This window comes from Odontesthes bonariensis, chromosome 14 (assembly GCF_027942865.1).
Source record: "Odontesthes bonariensis isolate fOdoBon6 chromosome 14, fOdoBon6.hap1, whole genome shotgun sequence".
Taxonomy (NCBI): domain Eukaryota; kingdom Metazoa; phylum Chordata; class Actinopteri; order Atheriniformes; family Atherinopsidae; genus Odontesthes; species Odontesthes bonariensis.
In genome coordinates, this window is record NC_134519.1 from 18,791,393 (window position 1) to 18,814,297 (window position 22,905).

At 39.9% G+C, this 22,905-nt stretch overlaps 3 protein-coding genes across 4 annotated transcripts in view; 2 read left to right on the forward strand and 1 right to left on the reverse strand.

Moving 5' to 3' along the window:
* The window catches only part of LOC142399000 (solute carrier family 22 member 23-like), a 32,658-nt gene extending 27,792 nt beyond the window's left edge, over nucleotides 1–4,866 (forward strand). Inside the window, exon 10 of the mRNA XM_075483316.1 lies at nucleotides 254–4,866. Within this exon, the coding sequence (XP_075339431.1) occupies nucleotides 254–1,823 (1,570 nt within the window). The 3' untranslated portion in view covers nucleotides 1,824–4,866. The remainder of the gene's footprint in view (nucleotides 1–253) is intronic.
* Nucleotides 4,867–5,462: 596 nt separating this feature from the next.
* LOC142399001 (tubulin beta-2A chain) lies at nucleotides 5,463–10,470 on the forward strand. The gene is made up of 4 exons (XM_075483317.1): nucleotides 5,463–5,671; nucleotides 6,127–6,235; nucleotides 7,445–7,555; nucleotides 9,048–10,470. Exons 1-4 carry the CDS (start codon nucleotides 5,615–5,617, stop codon nucleotides 10,130–10,132), a joined length of 1,362 nt encoding a protein of 453 aa, XP_075339432.1. The 5' UTR covers nucleotides 5,463–5,614; the 3' UTR covers nucleotides 10,133–10,470.
* Nucleotides 10,471–13,501: 3,031 nt separating this feature from the next.
* Nucleotides 13,502–21,387, reverse strand: LOC142399002 (desmoglein-2-like protein). 2 transcript variants are annotated; one of them, XM_075483318.1, is made up of 15 exons: nucleotides 21,297–21,387; nucleotides 21,007–21,216; nucleotides 20,318–20,440; nucleotides 19,565–19,723; nucleotides 19,330–19,471; nucleotides 19,078–19,241; nucleotides 18,843–18,977; nucleotides 18,570–18,755; nucleotides 18,158–18,435; nucleotides 17,546–17,688; nucleotides 17,210–17,431; nucleotides 16,504–16,734; nucleotides 16,151–16,272; nucleotides 15,730–16,056; nucleotides 13,502–15,506 (listed from the first exon to the last, which is right to left on the reverse strand). In XM_075483318.1, exons 2-15 carry the CDS (start codon nucleotides 21,058–21,060, stop codon nucleotides 14,502–14,504), a joined length of 3,291 nt encoding a protein of 1,096 aa, XP_075339433.1. In that variant the 5' UTR covers nucleotides 21,061–21,216; nucleotides 21,297–21,387; the 3' UTR covers nucleotides 13,502–14,501. The 2 variants fall into 2 exon arrangements, with proteins under 2 accessions (XP_075339433.1, XP_075339434.1); XM_075483319.1 differs by having other exon boundaries at nucleotides 21,007–21,213; nucleotides 21,297–21,313.
* Between the last annotated feature and the right edge of the window lie 1,518 nt (nucleotides 21,388–22,905).

The window sequence follows — 22,905 nt, forward strand, 5'->3', positions numbered from 1 at the left end:
GGACATTGTTGGTGGAACTGCAGCACACTCTGGTGCCGTTTGATAAAATGACAGACCAGAATGGTGCATCACAAAAGAATAAGCACTTTCTGCTTATGTCAGTGACTTAGGTGAACATTTAGGACTTGGTGGTTGACTGTCTTAAAATCAGTCAGTCAACCACCCTGACTGACCAGCATTTATAGGAGCTTTAACAATATGTGTGATCTTTCCTACATTTTACCAGGTAATCACAATTTCTCTCTCCTCATAGGGGTGGTGGTCTGGGCCTGGTGCTAGCCAGTGCTGGCTTTGGCATGCTCACTGCCCCAATCATGGAACTTCACAATCAAAAGGGCTACTTTCTTCACCACATCATTTTTGCCTGCTGCACTCTCATTTGCATAATTTGCATTCTCCTGTTGCCTGAGACACGCTACCAACCTCTCCCTGAGACCTTGGCTGATGGCGAGAGCTACACTCGTCAACCTCTACTTCCCCCGAGGAGACCTGGAGAACAGCGGCTATTGCTGGCCCCGTCTGAGAGCAGCAGGGACTATACCAGAGTGCATGATACGCCACTCCATGAGGCAGCAGCCACGGCAGTGTCAACCATGGACTCCACTGCCTCTTCAGCCGTGGACTTAACTGTCCCATTGGCTGGAGAAATGTCTGCCTGCATGCACATGGAGGTGCACCCTAGGAAGCCTGAGCTTAAAGACCCCAACGGTCACTCTGTTTCATCTTCATCCCCGACTCCTGTAACAGCCCTGGGTAAAGATGGCATCATACATGCAAGCAAAGAGCAATCGTTGTCTTCCACTTCTTTACACAAAGCTCCATGCATCACAGACCCACTTCTACCTGATGCAGAAGAAACTCCTGCAACAGTCCTGGATTCTGTTGAGCCACAGACAAATTGTACCCCTCTTGAATTAAATGACATTGCTCCTTCTCCCACAAGCGAAGATGGCTCAGGCCCTGCCGCTTCACAGGACTCTTCCTCTCCCTCCCTCCCCCAAACCGTGCCCGCTTCTTTATTGATCTGCACCACGCCCGTTCTTGAGCCCCCACCTAGCTCCACGTTGGAGTCTCCAAACCCCTTGGATAACGATATTGACACAATCATCACAGCGTCTGACCCATCTTTATGCGAGGATGCTCATTCCACTTCTACAAACTCCCCCACTCCATCAATGCATGACGGTCTCCCTCCATCTCCTGTTCCCTCTCCTGTTCCCTCTCCTGTTCCCTCTCCCCTTCCTGGGACAGACTGTGACATTCCCTCTCATCCTCCATCCTTCATTAGCCCAAACTCTGACATTCCCATCCAGTTAGACATAGCAGATGAAGCTACATTTACTCCTTCCATTAGAGACTCCCAGTCTGCACAGTTAGATTCTACCTCTCCTTATGTTAAAGATGGACCTACTCATCCTTCTACTCCCCCGAGTCCTGACACTATTTCACCATCACCCACACCTCCTCCACCTATTGACTCAGGCCATATGACCTCAGTAGAATCCTCCATTCCCCCTACAATGCATACTGTCATCACTGCAGTGTCTCCTCCTGTCCTCCCTGTCACAGACATTATGAATACCCTGACTCCAGAATCAGCCATCCTGACTGTCTCAGACATTGTACCAGAACCCGTAGTTGCCCTTGTCTTGGATTCAGTACCAAGTTCCATTATAGATTTAGGTTCTACAGAAGCAGAAGCTCCTTCGTCTTTAATGGACTGTACCGTATCCTCCCCCATAGACTCTGGTGTCCTTTCTGTCAGTCACAAGGAGAGCGCCAGCACAGAAAACAACATTGTGAGTAGCACATCGTCATCGTGATTCAGTGCTGCAGCCAGAAAATGAAGCTTTAAATGTTGCACCAGGAGGCAGCCACCCACATTTATCCCGCAGGAGGAGGAGGAGGAGGAGGAGGGGGGAGGGGACCTTCCTGCTCAGACTTCAGGTACTTCATGAAGACTGTTCCCACCTGGAGTTGAGTAGACATGTCTTACAGAGCTGCTTTATGTTTCTCAATGCCCCACCCCTACCTTCCTCCCCTCTTCGTGCATTTAGCCAATAAATGAGACCACACAAGTGAAGAGTGCCACTCGCTGGTTTGTTTCAATGTGACAGGAACTTAAGCTTTTCAGTAATGTCACTGGAAATCACCAGCGTTAAAAAAAACTACTCTTATGATTTAAATGGATGGGGAAATCACTGTCTGTCATTTTGAAGACGATGCCCACAATCACTGAGACATGCCATCAGCACTGGTGAAGAATGCAACGATGCTAAAAACATGAAAACATAAAAAAAAAAAAGAATCAACGGTACTTTCACTCAAAGAAAATGATCATCTCATGTATTTGTATTTATTAAAAAAAAAAAAAAAAAAAAAAAAAAAAAAAAGTCGCCTTACCTATATGGAGAAAAAAAAATCTGAATGTTACAAAATGCTTTTTACAGTTTAAAAGGTAAATAATCCAAATTTGATATTTTTTTCTTTTCTTTTTTCTTTTTCTTTTTTTTTCGCACATACAAGCCAAAAACTACTCTGACCAAAACTAATTGTAGACATAGTGCCAAAATGCTAACGGTGTTACAGTATTTGCCTGTTTGGGGGAAATACCAAGTAATACCCTTTTGGAAGACTCTTTATACAAAAGAGGAATACGGAAGAAGACCGACTGCAAACTGTATCACCATTTGATTATTTAGAAGTGAGATGGAACTTAGGTTAATTGATTTGTCAACACATGGATTATTCTATGGGAAGTTCTATTGGTGAAAAATATGAAAAAAATTTAATTTTCCAATTTTTTTCAGCCAATGAAATCTCTGGTATGCAATTTTTTTTTGTAAATGTGATAATGTAAGTAAATGGATAATTAGCTGTTGAGCTTTACTCAGACTTGTTTGTTTTAAATTCAAAGCATTATTTTTTGAAAATCTCCCATGGTGTGCCCTTATTGTACAGAGCTATGCTTGATTCTTACAGTATTCCCGGCACCTTATTGTGGTGGCACTTTATTTTGTGCAGAGGAGACAAAGCATGAACATCATTGTGAACGTGTCAACAAAACTATCAACTCTTGAAAAAGACAAAAGCTGTTTTTGAAACCTGCAGACTCCAAAATGTTTAATGTGATTACCAACTGTTGCTACATCACTCAAATCAGTATTTTTTTTTTTTTTCCCAAATCATGTTCTGACATTAACATAGTTAATGTATTTCAGTGTTTTTATTTAGTCACACACACGCAACTAAACGTAACTTAAAAGTTGCTACCCAGTTGTCAAAATGACATTTTCCAAAAAAATTCTAATAGATTGATTAACCTGTTGATATTTGTAAGATGACAGACTCCCTGTTACGGAAGCACTTTTTCTTCCAAAGCTCATGTCCACCTATGGACGGCAAAATACTTGACTTGAATACGTGTGTAACTTGATTGTTGTAGTACTTTGCATTTGAGGTTGTAGTATTTGTCTAAAGAAGGATGTGTGATGATGAATATACAACTGTTTACAACAAGCCTCACAATAATGATGATAAATAACAATAATAATAACGATGATAACTACACAGTACTGTAATATTTTAGAGCCAACTGGATGATGTCTTGTCATTTGAAATGTGATAAAACGCAGATCATATATCCAGGGAGTGTTGGTGATCTGTTAAGGTGTCATTCAGGAGTCAAACACATTACCAGGCTGATAACATTTTCTGTTACCATCTTTTGATACACAGTTATGAATAAAACCTCACAGCTACTTGACACATTAGAACTCAGCCTGTGTACTCATACAAAAGGTTACATATCTTTGGGTATTTGGACGATTGAGTAAACTTAACTGTCGCGTTTTGTTCGAATGCAACTTGGATCGAATTGTGAAAGCTCAAATGTTGATCATGATACCAGGGTGGTCTTTTAACAGATTGTCACATTTGTAGTACTGATTTACTCATGTGATTGTTTATGTCAAACACATGAATGCCATGCTGCTGCACCTCTAAGCACAATGAACTGCAGTCATATGGTGTCAGATTTGGTGTCTTACAGTTAAAAAAAAAAAAAAAAAAAAAGGGAAAATGAATTGGGGAAACTGCTAATTACACATGAACTTTTGCAATACATTCACATGTGAGAGATGGTGTTGATGTTTGATTACATGAGAAACTCTTGGCATCTGGGAACGTGTTGACTGCCGTGGTCAGTACTCTCACGTAATTCGGTCGTCTGAGTGTTGGTCTCTGTGTCAGCGTGCAAACTGCAGAATCTAACGACGGTGCAAAGTCCCTGCACAACACAACCGGTGTCTCCTCTGAGATCTGTTACTTCCACTTTAGGCCATGCAGCTATTTCAGTGCTGAGGCGAGAGATTACATTGCTTTAGTATGCACTTAGTTAAACTTTATTTGGATTTAAAAGTGATTTGAAATAAAGTTCAGTGAAAGCAATTTAGAGCAATGTTAACACCAGCAGCAGGGTAATTTGGAAGATATTCATTGTTGGAAAAGCAAAAAAAAAAGAAAAAGAAAAGAAGCATTGGTCGGGACTTTGTAAATAACAAATGTGTGGAAGCGTCCAGTTTCCATAAGATGAAGGATCATAAATCATAGCATGAACTGGTTAGAGTTGGCAAATAAAAGTCCCGGTGACATAAGTGTTCCCAGTGCACACGTCAGGTTTTGCTTCTTTCAGCCGAGCGACTCAAAATCTCTTTGACTGGAGATTTGAATGAATGTAAAAACCATGGATTGTACATTTATAAGTCCCACTTGTTTGGTTTCATTTTGTTGTTGTTTTAACATGCATAATGCACTTGTATATAAGCCATACCTGTTGTTAAAATAAACCACTATTTATTGATCAAATATGGCTATCTGTGAGTTGTTGATTATATAGCAGTGTTTTGCAAGTCTTATTAAAAGTTGATCCCAAATAGAAAAGTCTTGCACTTCCTTAATAATCATTACAGTGGTAACCAATAATGGAATACAAGCCTTGCAGAGGGATAAACATATCACAAGCCCTCAGCCATTTTTAAGTCTCTTAAAATTGAAAACTCTAAATGTTATTGTTGTACCTGTGGAAAAAGCCAGTGATTTGGATATATCCTTGGAGAGCAAGATAGGTTTGTGTAGTATTTCTTGGAACGCTAGCAGCTCTATTGTTTAGATATTTTGTTCTGAAGTTGTTAGGTTATTAAATAGGCAGCTTACTTAGCATTACAGTCAGGTCCAGTAGCTACCTGCAATCATTCAATATTTCTGAGAGCCCTTCCTGGCAGATAAACCAAGTAACTGAACTGTACACAACAACCTCAATATGGCAAAAAGAGGCAAAATCTTCCCCGCATGGGACACGGTGATGTCAGGAGGATGATGCGGCATGATCCTCTGGTCCACTGCATCAAACAGGGGCGCTCCTATTGGCTGACAGGGATGCTGCGCCGTGCGTAACGTCATCCGATCAGCAGTACGTTTATCTATCTCGCCCGGAGAACGTTCACCCGAGAAATGAGGCAAGTGCTGATTTTGAGAAACACAACGGAAACCTACTGAAGATCGGACGTCGTTTAGGTCGAGAAAGGAAGCTCTCTGCCCACATCAGCAACTCAACATGAGGGAAATCGTTCACATCCAGGCTGGACAATGTGGAAATCAGATTGGGGCAAAGGTATAATATATTTTTATTTCTATCACAGGTGATATTTTCCAGAGATTTTATAAATATATATCTATATATATAGATATCTATATATCTATATCTATATATATATAGATATAGATATATATATTTATTAATGGTTAACAAAGTTGATTAATTGACATAACACCTTTGATGTCTATTAGACATAGATTTTTCTTCCAAAAAAAGTTTGACGTATCAACTGTTAATGCTTTGTAAAGGTGCAGGGTGGGGTTCAGTCCGTTCGGGCTTTGGTTGCTGCGGCTGCAGCGACGGTGACCCAAGAGCTGCGTGTCATTTTGCCACTACGCAGATGCGCAGGAGAAAAAAAAAAAAAAAAAAGGCCCGCTGACGCACATACATTAAACTCGTAATATTTCGGTTTTTCTTTCCAAATGAACTTAGTCTTAAAAGGTCATGGGAATGTGTTTGTCTTGTGTTAGTTCTGGGAGGTGATAAGTGATGAACATGGGATCGATCCTACCGGTAGTTACCAAGGTGACAGCGACCTGCAGCTGGAGAGGATAAATGTCTACTATAATGAAGCATCAGGTAACAAAAACATTTCCCAAGTTTGTTTTTTAATGAATGGCATGCTTGAATTGAAATATTTTTACCACAACATACAGTAAAAGTGTGCTTACCTTGCTCATTATCATTGCATGGCCTTATGCTACAAAGACCTCATTTAAATGCCACATGTTCATGTCACCAATTTAGCTGCAGGGGAAAGTAGGTCTCACTATGAGTGCCGGGGAAAAAAAATAGGGCAGTGAACCTGCTAAAATATCTCTCTCTGTGTCCCTTCCTCTCCCCACCCCTTCTCTCTGTTTCTCTCTGTAGGGAGTACAGGTATCTGCAGTCTCTGTGTAGACGACCTCTCTGCTTTAGTATCACCTCAGTATCTTATATTATTTATGTGGCATGTTGAAGGTCATCCCAAATGCATCTTTTCAGTGTTGGTCTCAGCCTCTGTTCATTAAAGAGGTACACTTTGCTCACGATTGAAAGTGCGTCAATCACACAGCACTTTGTTTCTGGGCTTCATCATTTAGACTGAAGCTTTAAGAGAGGGTCATATCAGCAGATATTTCATTCCAGGTGTTCCCAGGGTTGAGATCAAACTGCTCTCTCATCTGCTTTGGCTTAATGAGTTCCTGCATGTGCAGATGTCTACCCCTATCCTCTTTCCTAGCAGCAAGCATTATTGAACCATTGTTTCCATGCTGCATGCTGTTGTCAGCATCGCTTAATAGTTCAGTACTGCATGTGAGGTGAATATCTGAATGACTAACTTTTCTTTAAGAACATAGTCAGACATCATTGACACTTCTGCAATGATAAGCAAAAATAGAGATTTATGGAGGAAAACAGTATATCTGAATGGAATGCAGAGCTCAGCACTTTAGAAGCCCTGCTGGTCCAAAATAAGCATTGCAGCATGCTGCAGCAGTTTGCTTGCTCGATGTGTCACAGACAGAGGGTGGAGCAACAGAAAGTGCAAGAAAAAAAGGCTCTTTTTGAATAGCTGGTTTGGTTGGGCTTGTGCCTTTAGAAAACAGCACTTCTGCATTTATATATTTTTAGGCTATTGTTCTTATTGTAAAGAATGAAAATGAAATATGTTCATTTTCTTTTTTTTTCTTTGATTCATTTCCCCTCATAGCTAACTGCAATGCTCTATTATTGAGACTGTTGAAATCTTTCTCCAGCCTTCCATTCCTTAATTCTCCCTGTCCCACCCTAATTTCCTGTTCAAAGGCAGCAAATTTGTCCCTCGTGCCATTCTGGTGGATCTGGAGCCAGGAACCATGGATTCAGTTCGCTCTGGCCCATTTGGACAGCTATTCAGGCCTGACAACTTTGTCTTTGGTGAGTGGAGGGAAAATCCAAACATCACCACTCATCTTGAACCAAACGCACATACAGCACCATGTCAGCAACTGCTGTCACATCCCAGAAAGATGTGTTCAGTTTCACCTGAGAGCATGGCACAGTGCTGCGTATTCTCCACACAATTCTCCAGCAGTCTCTAAGTAATGAGCCAATAGTGTGATTGATTGGCCATGGGCAGCTGTGTCAGAGGGAGTGGGAGCTCTTCTGGTGACTCAGCAAAAAAGAAAGGACAACTAAAAAAAAAACCAGTACATGCTGTGGAGATTACAAATGAGGATGCAGGAGCCAAATACTGCACAGCATAATGATTATTTCTCCTAACAACAAAATGCACATTAATTAATACGCTGAAACAAATAGGATGATGATTGATTCATTATCTACTAATGCTTTATATTTAAAACACTATTTGAATTATTTGGCAGCCAGATTTAACCAGAAAGCCTCTGCAGCCCTGCTTCTTTCTGTGAGACCTCACTGAGGTGTACTGGTGCTTTAAGCTCTGTGCCAGTGTCAGCATGTTAATGTTCAGCAGGTGGGACGTTTTATAGTCGTCACACTTGTCACTCTTTTGTTCAGCTTTTTGGCGTTGCAACAGTTGCATTTATCACTTAATTCAAGTCAATTACTGCCGTTTTTCAATTTCTTCGTCATGAAGAGCCTTGCAAATTTTGACTTTATTCATTTAGATTTTCACACAAGACCATATCAGAGAATCATGCTCAAGACTACAATGACTTAAACATGAAAAAATATCATGACAGTGCATAACGTAGTTGTCAGGAAATGTCTCTTGTTATGAAACTTCATCGGTGATTCAGATACAGAGGCATGCAAAAGTTTGAGTCAAACATTTCTATTGAACTGTAAGTGACTATTTGAATAAAACCAAAACCCTTTTTGATAAACTTTTATCCGTCCTCTTGACCCTTATGCTTACTGTTCCTGGTAAATGCAATTACATTACAAACTTATGAAACATATGACTGAAACTGAATTTCTACAGCCCTTATCGACCTCTTTGTGGGCTTTGATTATTTGAAGCCTTAGAGTATCGACAACTGCTTAGATGAGTCAATGTCTGCTGTTTGTACCTCTAAAGCTTTGATGTGATTACCTAAAACCAAAGATATAACAAGCTCCTTAAGCTGTCAGATCTTGAAAAAAATTATCTCACGGTTCAAATTCCTTTGGGTGTTCCAAGTTTTGCAGGTGCTCTTTTTTTTCCCTCTGAAATTGTACAAAACAAAAATGATGCATAAACAACTTTTCATATGAATCATGGAGATGAGTTTATGCAAACTTTTGTATCCCACTGTTTATCATTATCCTTTGTGGATCATGCTGTTTTTTTAAATTTCAAGTAAATTAATTAATGGATTGTTTCAAAAATTCATACCAAGAGCTAAATGTTTGCAAAAACACATTTTTTTCATTATTAATTGTCTTCAAACCTCATATCACGCAGGTCAAAGTGGAGCAGGAAATAATTGGGCCAAGGGTCACTACACAGAAGGAGCTGAGCTGGTGGACTCGGTGCTGGATGTGGTGAGAAAGGAGTCGGAGAACTGCGATTGTCTCCAGGGCTTTCAGCTTACCCACTCCTTGGGTGGAGGCACAGGTTCAGGGATGGGCACGTTGCTCATCAGCAAGATCAGGGAGGAGTACCCAGATCGTATTATGAACACCTTCAGCGTCATGCCCTCCCCGAAAGTCTCTGATACTGTGGTGGAGCCTTACAACGCCACCCTTTCTGTCCACCAACTTGTGGAAAACACAGATGAGACCTTCAGCATTGACAATGAGGCCTTGTATGATATCTGCTTCCGCACATTGAAGCTGACCACACCAACCTATGGCGACCTCAACCACCTGGTTTCAGCCACAATGAGTGGGGTGACCACCTGTCTCCGCTTTCCTGGCCAACTCAACGCCGACCTCCGTAAACTGGCTGTCAACATGGTGCCCTTCCCCCGCCTGCATTTCTTTATGCCAGGCTTTGCACCTCTCACAAGTAGGGGCAGTCAGCAGTATCGTGCCCTCTCTGTGCCAGAGCTCACACAACAAATGTTTGATGCCAAAAACATGATGGCGGCGTGTGACCCCCGTCACGGACGCTACCTCACAGTGGCAGCCATCTTTCGCGGTCGCATGTCCATGAAGGAAGTGGATGAGCAGATGTTGAGCGTGCAGAACAAGAACAGCAGCTACTTTGTGGAATGGATTCCCAACAATGTCAAGACCGCCGTGTGCGACATCCCTCCCCGCGGCCTCAAGATGTCCGCCACCTTCATCGGCAACAGCACAGCCATCCAAGAGCTCTTCAGGAGGATCTCTGAGCAGTTCACCGCTATGTTCCGCCGCAAGGCCTTCCTTCACTGGTACACCGGAGAGGGAATGGATGAGATGGAGTTCACAGAGGCTGAGAGCAACATGAATGACCTGGTGTCTGAGTACCAGCAGTACCAAGATGCCACAGCAGACGAGATGGGTGAATATGAAGAAGATGAAATAGAGGACGAGGAAGAGGTCCGTCATGATGTTCGCCACTGATGGGACATTGAACTAATTCTTTAAAATAGTTGTTGCTGGACAAGTGCAGTGACATTATATGAAGTATGCTAGAGATGCAGATATTTAACAAAATGTTGCAGTGTGCAGAACATGATGAAATGTTGTTTAGCCACAAAAATGTTGCATATAGACATAGCTTATACTGACAAAGCTAATGAGTAGAGTTAGAACCTAAAATATAGTTTAATAGAATTTTTTTTTTCCAAGTCATGCTTCGCCAGTGTCAGAATTGCAGTCTCGTCCAAAACACAGTTTTGTAACATCCACTTCACCATGCATTTACGGTCTATGGTCTCAAATAAAAGATCTAAACCATGTTTCACGTCATTTCTTTCTTTCTTTTGGAGTTACACCCTGTAAAAGGGTTATGAAAATGACAATTAAGTTGCTGCAATATGCAGAAGGTTATGTCTGGAAGAAATGGATAACTAATTAAGAATCTCTGTCCTCTTATTTTAAAAATTCTCAACGTCAGTATTTTTTGGCTGTTTATACAAACTATTTGTCTCAAACTTCCAAAATTCACACATCAGCTCAGTTCACACTTCAGCCTCGACATCTGGTTGTCCAACACATTTCTGAGTATGTTTTGCCATCTTTAGGTGTTGCCAGTATTCAGTGGTGCTCGACGAGCAGGGTTAGTAAATGTAAGTGTATTCAATGAAATATTGAAAATGTTCATAAGGAGAAAGCAGACACAGAAATTTTAAACATATTTTGGTCAAGTAACTCCTCCCATTAAATGTAAATATACATTTTCTGCAGAAATGTGTACAGACAACTTTTGGGGTTTGGATAAATCCTTTTAATTTGAAAAGCCCAAAACCATTAGACATCCGTTCTAAAAAAATAATCTTCTGAGTAGTCAAAGGTTGTTGTAGCGTATTCCTTTTTGCCGTAGTGCTCGTTTTTCTCCAAAAACTATTGAATATCAACATTGCCAGTAAATCACATGGCAGAGGTGGTTGATCTGCTTTTTAATTGAGTCAAATAGGGAGCAATAGATTTAATGAGAGTCGATCCTAATCGGTCCTTATACTTTCATGCAACTGAGAACTATACCAAACAAATACACTTCATTGTTTGCATTGCTTTTTCTAGAAAGAGACAGTTCACAATGGCGTTGGGGAAATATAGCAGTTTTTAAAATACACAAATATGTCATAGACCATCTTTGTGAGCCATTTTAGAAGGCCTCAGTCTATAGTCAAGGTTGATGTGCATGGTGCTCAGTGAAGCTGACAGGGTAAAGTCTGCAGAAATACTAAGAGGTGGATAGCTCACTTGTTTTGATCCAATAATGGCTTTTTCATAACCATAAACAACTATTGCCTTGCCCTCTAATATACAAGGAAGTTTAAACATAGCTTCAATTCCTCTTTATATATGTATATATAAATATAAATATATAGTGTAATGTTATAATCCTCATTTGTAAGTAGCTTTGGATAAAAGCGTCTGCTAAATGCATAAACATAAACATATAAAAGTACATAAACTAAAAGAAACGCTTGACTGAAAGCTTTTATTTCATCATTTTTGTTTGTAGAAGTCTATACTATTAATGAAGGCAGCTGTCGTGATGTCTTGATTTATTGCACTATTTTGCAAGGAAGCCTCAGATCAACACACCCACGAAACTAGGGTGGGGTTTTTACAGAACATGCAGAGAAAGTAGTGAGAGATTTAGAAGACTGACTGATGGTTGATAAGTTAAGAATGTGGGGCTCCACACAAAAGTGAGATGTTGAAACTGATACAATGGTCATGCTCTCAGCTATAAAACATGATGTCACAATACTGTTCTGACAGGCACAGGGAAAAAGTTTTAGTCTTTAATCCACACCCTAGTCATGTGTGTGAAAGCAAGAATTTTCCATTTTGAAAACACGTGCTTTCTTATGATTGATGGCCAAAAAAGATAGATGGTACAAAAAATGAAAATAAAAGATGAGAGCGGTGGAGCAACACTTCTTGTTCGTCGTCGTTCTTCACGTCAACCTTCACAATATAGTACTTTGTATAGTATTATTCACAATTTGAAATGAATATTATTGGAACTGTAATGTTAAGAAAGCTTGTATTTGGATTTCTGGGGGTCTGAGGCTGCCACAGCTTTCACATCAGATGAAAAAGACCAAAGCTATGAACCTCTGAAGAGGTCATTGTAAGTCAGCATGTAAGAAAAGAAACAGCTTTTTTCAGACCTCGAAAGATTTCTGCTGCAGTGGTTGAAACTTAGTAGAGCGTATTTTCATACGTCCTTTCGCTTGTTCCGGAGAAATACTGTGCAGCATTGCAGCCCCTATGACACAAATTCCCTCTCTGACATTTAAATATTCATGGAAAAAGTTGCTTTTTTATATCACAGTTTATCACAGCTACACTTTGGAAGATGAATTCTAAACAGAAAGAAAAGATTAAGTCTTTTGGCTTTCACCAGCCACATCTCATTTAAGACCACTCTGGCTTTTTATGGCATGACCTGCATTGTCACTAACTGAAACCTGATTTTCTCCTTTCTCCCCTTTCTCAGTTTGTAACCTGACTGAACGCATTTCGAATGAGCTGCTTTACAGAGCAACCCCTTGTTCTACACAGGAATGCTCCTGTTCACTTGAAAGCACTTAAAGGGAAATGTGAACCTTCCTAAATGAAGGGTGTTTTAACCTCTTCCTCCCTTAAGCCCCTCGTGCTCTGACTGTATTTGCTATTTAGTGCACCCATCAGCCAGGCACATACATTAAAGGGGCTTTAAAGAATTGCTCGGACTAAAACCAATGCAGCAGTTTCTGTAGAGCATTTCATTCACACTCTGATTTACATTGTTTTTTATTAGTCTGGAATTATAATGTTTATTTTCCAAAGTTTTTACAAATGCCATTCTGGCCCGATGATAAGAATATTTTTCCTTGCTGGCTCAATAGAGCCCAAGGTTATTCAGTTTGATCCCAGTTTTCCAGGTGGACGTTTCAAAAAGCAGTTTAGGTTTTAAATGTCTCAACTGAAACAAACTTTTGCATGGCACTGTAGGTCCATTTGACTGTCTACAACACACAATGCTTTCAGACATTGTGTTTTACAACACTATCAATATCTATCTAGTAAAAAAAAAAGGTAGAGGTGGAAAAAGATTGGACAATTTATTATTATTATTTTTTTAAATATGTCTCTTTAAACTAAGACACTTAATAACATATAGTATTTCCAAAAGCGCAGGTGGGATTAGGGAACGTTAAGAAGAATAATCTGTCATGTAATTTCATGATACTATGTATGTAATTGTTTCATTTAATGAGACAAAATGTATCAAATGTCACGTATAACATAAGAAAAACCCATCGACTATTTCTTTTTTCTAAATTTTATTAGGACAGCAGTTGAAAAATTGACAAAATAGACATTTTTTTCATTAACAAGCTGCAGTATGACCGCACTGCCATATCACTACAGCATATAAGAAACAAGATATCAAAATACATATTGATCAACAGCAATAACCACAGCATCAAAGACCCCCCCCAACAAATGTTTTCAGTGCTTTTCAAGCCTGTCCTTGATTATTCTGGTAATCCAAATACTCAAGTTACATTACACACACACTTATCTAAAGTCAAACTTTAATCATGGCACAAAGTAGACTTGCAAAAAAAAAAGAAGACATTATTCTACTGCTTTGGCACTTAACACTTGCATTTTTGTACACTTCAGAAATACACATATACACATTGAGGAAAAAAAAGGTGGTAATGAGGGTTGGTTGTGTCTAATAAGCTGTCTTCGGGGTATACCGTTCATATATTAGATTTTGTTCTTTAGGTGAGTTCCTCATAGTGACATTCACAGAAAACAGGAGCAAAGCAAGCTGCAGCCTATTAACAAACCTTGTAATGCTTACTTCATAAATTCTCATTTGCAGGTTGAGTACGAGGATGGCAGGTAGATAGAAACTGTAAGTGAGCCTATTATTCATGTGATGTTGTTTATCTAGTGTTTTCTTAGATTTGAACCTGAAATAAGTGCATAACTTTTAGGGCTATCGTATTGAGCCTTACTGGTTATTCTTTGGTCCAGACATGACAAGGCATTTACTCAGCTGAGCTGTAATGTACATGTATTGTCTTGTTTTCTCTCATAGATTTACTAAAATCTAATACAGTGTTGTGTTAATTTGTTAGAGCAGAAGACAGAAGACTAAAGCTTCAGAACAAGCAGTTCACACAACCCGTTTTGCTATCATTTAAAGTCCATCCCTTTAGGTGTGCTGTAGTGCATTTCGCTCTACAAAAATACATGTCATTATATGTGTGACATACAGTTTGTGGACAATTTCAACAAAAGGGCGAATTTAGGCTCTTGTGTTAGACTCAAAATTTCTCTCAGTCACTGAGACTTTTTTATGTTGCGTGACCACCCTCTGGCTGCCTTGAAACATGGGTTGCGTCAGTGCAAAGTCCTCATTCGACCCTGTGGAACCATATGAACTCTGTGAGAAGGACTTCACCTGCACCCCTTGGCCACTCATGTCAACACCAGCCTCTGTAGACCTCTGTTCTGCTTGACCAAAGCCCTCCACTAAATGTGTACCTTGCTTTTGTCCTGAAGACCCTTTCTCAACCACTAGAACTTGTGTAGATCTGGAGATGGTTCCCTGTGGTAGACCCTGTGCCACATACCCTGTTGCTCCACCCATTCCGACCTTCCCATCAACAAGCATCACACCCTGAGAGCCTTGCAGACTACCAACTTGCACCAACCCCTGACTCATGCCAACCTGGCCCGCCTGACCCACTACCTGCTGAGTTTCCCCTGACACAAGCACCATTTGGGGCTTAGACTCAACTACATACATGGGTGTAGCTGCGTAGTACATGGCGGGCTGCTGTACGAGCAGCGTCTGATTAGGAATGATAATCTTGTCCTGGACATGCACCTTGGGAGCAGTCACCGAACCTTGGGATCTCTCTGTGATTCGCTCCTCTTGCATGAAAGTGGAGGAACCAGAAGCTACATTGGAGGCGTTGAGAGTGTTTACCCTGTCCCTGTCCCTGACTGTTTCTGAGTGTGTATGCACATGTGTGTGGGTCGAAGTGGAGGGCCTGGCTGGAGACACCGGTCTGATCAGGGTGCTAGAAACTCCTGCATCGGCTGACTTGCTCACAAGGGTCGATCCCTGACAAATCGCAGCCAGGGTTTTGAATTTTGGGTCCAGGTCATTCAGGAATGCAAGGTCATCATCATTGTCAAGGAGGCTGCAACAACCTACGGAACCTGCCAGGGACTCTTGACCCTCATAGTCATAGACCAGGGCCTGGTCATTCACCGTAAACTGCTGTGAAGCATTATTTGATTTCTGCAAACAAATAAAAACAGCACGCATGTGATTTCAATTAAATTTGCGGATTCAAGTCTATTCATACAGTACTGTATAATGCAGCACTACTCCTGCATATCGTCTAATGAAAACTGTCCATGTCATAAAAACACAAATGTAATCATTTCACAATTACTACCATAACATGCTCATAAACAGAAATATTAGCCTAAAAATCCAAATCACATTTGAAGATACTTACTGTTAAATAGTACTCCCCCAGGAAATGATCAGACAGAGCCATCCCATCAAAGGCTCCACCTTTGTAATGGGAGAAACTCATGTCGTGTCCTTGCATCATCCCTCCACCCATATATATCATCTGGTTTTGCCCACTGAGGTATCCATATTGGTTGTACAGGTGCATGTTCTCAGCTGTCACAGTGGGTCTGGTTAGATCAATACATCCGCCTGCTCCACCTGATTCACCAAAACCTTCAAGGTATCCATTTCCCTCATAGTTGTTGATGTCCTTGATATTCACTGTGCCACCATCAACCTCCACTGGCAATTGAATTAGAGGAACTGCCTGTGAGAAATAAAATGGCCATTTTAGTGAGGGATGCAGCAGTTTTACAATGCAAAAAGTTTCAACATTCAGATTTTACAGATTGTAAAAGTACCTTGTCTTCGCCTTGTCCCTCTGTGTGATATGCAATCAGGTTTGGTTTTGGATCAAAAGGAATAGGCTTGAACGGTCTTGCTCCATCTCCACAAAGGCAGAAGAGCAGCAGAAGGGGAATCACTGAAAAAAAAAAAAAAAAAAAAAAGATTTTTAAAGCATACTGTTCAAGGCCCCAAGTTCTCCATGAGCAAATGTCTTCTTCAGAAATTGATTGAACTAATTAGGAAGACAGTTGATAACTGCGTAATTTGCATGCTACAGCTTGTTTTTGTTAGACTACCTTGGAACAGGAAGTGACCATATTGAACAAAAATATATACAAATAAGTGGATAAACACGAACTCTACTCACACAGCAGCAGCAGCAGTCCCAGCAGCAGAAGCAAAACACCAGAAGCTCCAAAAACCGCTGTGCTTTTATCACGCGGCACACAGATTTTAGTGTTTCCTTGGCATGTGCACACCGCTACATCTATGGTCTGGATTTCATCACATTGCTTTCCTTGCTGGTCTTTGATCTCCACCTCCACTTTGTAGATGCCTCGCCACAAGCGGGTTTGTTGTCGCAGAATGACTGCGGTTCCTAAAGAACGACAAGACCTGAAATTTGAAATCTGCAGCACATCTTGTTAAAGAAACGTATTTGTGTCATTAAGTAATTAAGCTCCTGTTCTTTGCACATATGCAATACAGTCACCTTTCCCACAACATTTATTTTCTATAGAAACTGAAGATGAATATCAGCTCAAGTAAGAGATTGCAATTATTCTGTTGGCTACACGCCAGTGATTAAATGATTTGGAGTGTATTGTATATTTCCCTCCTAAATCCTTTAATTACAATTTTCTTTTTCTACAATTCTTACAGAAACACAGTCAATAAAAAGAGTAAAAAGAAAACTAACTTGCATATTATCAAAGTCTGATGTAAGTCTTGACAAAACTGACTTTCTGTAAGTAAAAAGCTCATGCTAAACACTGAATAAAATTCAATCTTTAGTTTAGACATCAGCTAACCCATTTAACAGGGAGTCGCTAAGCATCAATTGTTTTACTTACCATTGAGAGGTTCTATTGTCCACTTCTCTTCGCTGCTCCCTTGAATCACAGTAAAGTCAAATGGCGCTCCATTGGGGAACTTATCTTCATCTACTGCTACGACATAAATTGCACTATCGTCACTGCACATGGTCTCAAATGTAGAGGTCAGCTTAGGACAGTGATCATTGAAGTCCTCCACCTGGATGGCTATAGTCCCTGTCGCTGTTTTTGAGGGAGCGTCTGAAAGGAAGATCAAAAAGAGATTATGATGAATGTGTTGTGCACCATATCAACTAGCAGTAGAAAATGATTAAAAATACTGTGTTAAAAATTGGAATATTTTACAGAACTCACCATCTGTGATGCATATAATTTTGGCATAATAAGTTCCATTTTTCAAGAACAGTGACTCTCGGTCAGGGACCTTATTCAGTCTGATTTCTGCAGTCTTTTCATCAATTGACAACCAATTGTCAGCATCATAGAGCTTTGCATACCTGGAAGTAAAAAAAGAAAATTAATTTGTCTTATTTATCTGCTGTTGGGCTTTTCATCGGTAATCCAACAAATTTCAACAATCCACATTTTTTTTAATTCCTTGTCTTCTCTTGTGAAAGGAGAACAAAGAAAAGTCAAATAAATTCCAAATATTAAGAGACATTTTTTTCGAGTTACAACCACCTTGAAAAGGCTAGGTTAGATTTACAATTTTGCCTAAAATGTGGAGCAGGTTTAAAGGGTCAAAAAGGGAACTTAGAAAGGTTGTATGCCTATGATTTGCTCATGGGGAAATATGTACTTGGCGTACACTTGACTCGTTGGCTTTGATTTTTCTCAGATACAGAACATAAAATGGGTCTAAACACTTCGTGGGTCAACGTGGTCATTCACAGTAATAGTAAGTGATGTTTTACACTGCTCAGAAAGTGCTAACATATCGAACGAGTATACTCTAAGTAACAGTACCTTACATTGGTGGCAGTCTTCAGTGTGTCACTGTCAATTGCAGCGTATGTAGTTATGACTTTGTTAATGGAGATAGATGCGCTGTCCTCAGAGACAGCCACCACTTTTACGCTTGGCTGGAAACGGGGGCCCTCCTTCTGATTGATGACGTTAATTTTGACGGGGTACGATTTAGAAGATCCGACCACTGTGTTGGAGCTACTGCCGAATGCGTACTTTGCTTTGTTGGAAACTCTCACGTCCAAATTTAGCGCCTTCACCTCCTCATAGTCCAGGGCCTGTAGATTTAAGGATAATATACAGGATATGCATCTTCTGGTAGCATTCATGCTCATTTTTACTCCATTACAATTACAGATGGCATTTTACTGTATACGATGTCAGCTGATAACAACAAAGCACCAATCTTTACCTTGTTAATCATGATGATTCCCTCATTGGTTGCAGAATCAGTTGTGATAGAGAAGTAACCCGCCTCATTCCCGGAAATGATTTCATAAACAGCCAACCAGTTGTCAGTATGAATTAGATCCATGTCGATGGCTTTTATCCTCATAACTTCCATACCGAATGTGTTCTCCTCCACACTCCCCACATACTACAGAAGAAAATGCACACCAACAGATTAACATAATCACCTGGAGAAGAATAGAAGGTACGATTGTGGTGGCAGTGTCCCACCCACCGATTCTTTTTCCAAGGTTGGAATGTTGTCATTAATGTCCTGAATTTTTATCTGAATTTCTCCACTTCCTGTGTTTCCTCCCAGACGTCCATCCAAGTCAGAGGCAATAATGGTCAATGTGTATGTGTCTTGTTTCTAAAGGAAAGCGATCAGAGATAGAATGCATTCATTAATGTATTCAAGTCATCGAATGAATCTTCCTCATCGTCTACATAAAACAACAGGAAATCCTTACCTCCCTATCCAGAGTGTTCTTTCGAACTATGACCTCTCCAGTTTTAGAGTTAATGTAGAACATCCCAGCTATGTTACTCTGACTTTCAATTTTGTAGGAGATAGCAGAGTTGAGTGTACCCTCTTCATCAGCATCAGTAGCTGTCACTTTCATGATAACAGTACCTAAAAAACATCACAAAATACAGTTCTGAGTGCAGTAAAAAAACATTTTCGAAGCCATAGTACAAACAAACTGCAGATGTTAAAATACCTTCTGCGCTAGATTCATTGACATAGCCAACTTGTTCAACTTTAATGACTGGTGGACAGTCATTCTCATCCACAACTTTAATCACAAGGTCAATATCCTTTTCAGCGTGGGTCCCATTGATGAACCGTGCGATGCCTTTTAACTAAAGACAAGAAAAACAAGCACACACATCTTAACACTTCTTCACTGCACAGCTTACAACTGTTCAAAAAACAGGTTTTTAAAGTGCGCTTACATGATACAAGGGGACTGTCTCTCGGTCCAGAGAAGGAGAAAAGACTTTCACAAAGCCAGTTTTAGCATCAATACCGAATATACCTAGAGGGGGCTCGTCAACACCAGGCCCAGTTATAGAATATGTTATCTTGGTAAAGTTCTCCTTATCAGAGCGAATCTGGAACACAAACACATGAGCAAAAAAAATCAAACCATCTGGAAGTCTAAACCCTTCACATTTTAAGTGCAAGGATAGCTTATTTACAGTGTTTAGATCACATTCATGGCATCCACACTGATTTGGTCTCATAAGAGCATCTGAACGCAGATCTACATCATAATCTACTGACATCACTGCATTAGAATAAACTTGAACCAACATAAGCAGTCTGAGATCAACTATATAAGCTTGAAACTAGGTGTATATAAATCACTAAACAAACACATCTGTTACCGTAATTGTGTCTAAAATGACTCATCGCTCATCACTGTCAGTGACTGTGCGTGGAGCTGCTCTCACACGTCAATGCTTGGTTTAGAAGTAGAAAAAAAAAGGATGATACCGGAGGGTGAAACCTGTGAGAAGGGTGATTCAAACTATGGTATTAAAAATGATACACTCATTTTAAATACTCAAATGTTACTTTACCCACATTAAAATATCTATATGAGTGTGAAAACATGCAGCATTTAAGAGGGATTTTGAAATATAAAAAGGTAGGATGTCAGTTTTGTATTAATTCCTCAAGGAATACAACAAAAAAATACACACTTTAGCGATATAGTCATAGGTGGTGTAATCACGGTTCTCAATGAGTTGTCTGGGAGCTAAGATCCATTCTCTTTTCTGTCTCTGTCTTCCTGGGTCATTTCCTTTTCCCCTCACTGGAGTGAGCTGCAGATAAACAAAGAGATGGGAGAAAGTTAATTCAAGAAATTTATATAAATGTATATATAAATGTAAAGTGCTCAAAACAAATGGACATTTCTTCTGTTGACATAATTTGTCATTATGTGATGTCAAAAATAGATTGTATGTAATTCTGTATTTTATTTATGGGACGTCTAATAAAGAATTACATCTTGATGTAATAATCCTTAAAACAACATTAGTTACTTTGAAAGAAAAAAAAAGAACTAGCCTAAAAGGAGTTTATTGACATGTGACACCAGAACCTGACCGATACTTCGCGCCGCTAAAGTATTTTCCACATCCAATATTTATGGAGGTAGCTGCTTTGCTGGAGAGGAAATGTAAACCTGCTCCGCGTCATTCTATGTATGAAAGCGCAGCGCATTTAGTCGCGTCTCCAGTAGCTTTAGACGCATACCTGAGGCATTTAACCGAGGCTTGTTTGCGAGTGTGTTACAATGAAGTCAAATAGGAGCCACGCCTGTTAACAATAAAAAAAATCCGCTTTCCAAAGCACAATAATAACCTGCTAAACACCGTTTACTTACAGTGAGAAGAAATGCCAGCAGAAGAAAAAGGCTGCAAGTTAGCAGAGAAGCCATCGATTGATGAAATAAAAACGTCTTAATCCCTGGTGTTGAGGCGTAAACGCGTCAGTTTGAGTCCCTCTGTAGCCTCTCGTTGGTTTTGTACAGGACTTCGACCTCTGATAAAGTCAGGGAGAAGTTTTACAGCGGGGCGGGTCCTCTGGTTCACTGCTGTTGATAATCGACGCAGAGAGAGTTATTTGGAAGGAGACTGAGCATATTGTGAAAAATGACAACAAAAAAAACCTCACCTGGACTGAAAAGAGAGGAAAGCAATTCAGTATGAGCACATCCTTTTTTATGAGTCGGCAACTGCTTCGCGTGAATTAGGGCGTTGACACACACACACACACACACACACACACACACACACACACAAATTAAAATAAAGAAAACCCCATAGGGGCACAAGTCCACACATATCAATTGATTTCATTTTCTCTTGATGAAGTACTTTTCTCTTCTTTCTTTTTTACTTTTCCATTGTTGCTGCCACTGTCACATTGCTATTGCTGAACCTAAAGCAACTAGCTGTAAAGATAAGGATATACATATTGATAGAGACATAAGATATTCATTCCAACATAAATGTGTCAGCAGGCAAAAAACTGTCAAAAAAAACAAAAAAAACATTACAAACCATAACCTGCTTGTGCAAATGGTGGCAGAATGCAATTTACCCCACTCACTGAATGATAAATTGGCAATTGTTTGTATTTTACAAGAAGTGATTAATTACTACTTCAAACCATTTCAAAATAAAGTATTTGAATAGGTATGGAATCCAAAAGTAAATAATGCTCTTCCAGTTTGACAGCCTGAGTGTGCCTTGTGTCCAACTCCGAGTCCAAACAGAGTTGGTTCATTTATCAAGCATTAAAGTGTGAATGAAATAAAATAGGAACTTGGATTTAGTTTTATAGCTGCTTCTGGATTTTTTTTGTGTAATGCCTCGGTTTTCAGAAGGTTGTTTTGTGCCACGGTGCTATATGATTGCTGTATGCACGTGTCACCACTGACAAACCTTTACCCAGATTCAATTCTCCTTTATGGTTATCTGGAAGTTTTTCTTTCTTTTTTACTCTTCTTATTCAATTCTTATTCAATTCAATTAAACAAAATTTAGTAGCTTTAATGTTTTTACTGAGACACAGTTAATCAGAAGTGTGGAGATGCCCTTCAGGGTTAAAAGGGTGGGAAATCTTATTTTCTTTTCTTTAGAATGCAAAATGCATTATGATTCTTCCATTTAGTTTTCTGTATGTGATTACGTTTGGAATCTATTCACGATTTCACGATATATATATATATATATATATATGGGAAAAAAATGCAATGTAGTCCTTTTGACCAATGTTTTCTCACCCATGTGTAAAACTCCACCAGTGCCTGTGAAATTCTGAAGTCGACCACCACAGTTTGTAGGCACACCAACATAGAACAGCGCACAGGACTGTGTGCATGTATGAGCCTGCAGGTGTTGCTGTATTTGCTCTACCTCTACAGGGGAAACAAATATAAAATGGAGATCCATACTGACACACCCAGAGTTGCCATGATACATGAAACATGCAGTCTCTGGGGTCAAAGGTGTGTGAGAAGCGAAATACGGTACTAGTTTCACCTTGCCATACAGGGCCTGTACCTTCCTTTGTATATGTTTTTTTTTCCTCACAGTGCGAGTGCTTGCTTTTATCTTCACATGCCCATGCCGTCCAAATTCTACTGGAAGACACTCATTTAGTGCAAAAATGCAGCTGGGCGAGTCTCTTGTTTGAGGTGGGTGTGTCTCTTGTCTTTCCAGTTTCGAAGGACCCAACCACCTTTTGAAAATTCGTAAACGGTAATAACGCTGCCTCA

Coding starts and splice junctions, on each gene's coding strand:
- LOC142399001 (XM_075483317.1), top strand. CDS start 5,615: ATGAGGGAAATCGTTCACATCCAGGCTGGACAATGTGGAAATCAGATT. Junction 5,672..6,126: donor GAAATCAGATTGGGGCAAAG/GTATAATATATT, acceptor GTCTTGTGTTAG/TTCTGGGAGGTGATAAGTGA. Junction 6,236..7,444: donor CTACTATAATGAAGCATCAG/GTAACAAAAACA, acceptor TCCTGTTCAAAG/GCAGCAAATTTGTCCCTCGT.
- LOC142399002 (XM_075483318.1), bottom strand. CDS start 21,060: ATGGCTTCTCTGCTAACTTGCAGCCTTTTTCTTCTGCTGGCATTTCTT. Junction 18,978..19,077: donor AGAACACTCTGGATAGGGAG/GTAAGGATTTCC, acceptor GCTTTCCTTTAG/AAACAAGACACATACACATT. Junction 17,689..18,157: donor AAGACTGCCACCAATGTAAG/GTACTGTTACTT, acceptor TTTTACTTCCAG/GTATGCAAAGCTCTATGATG.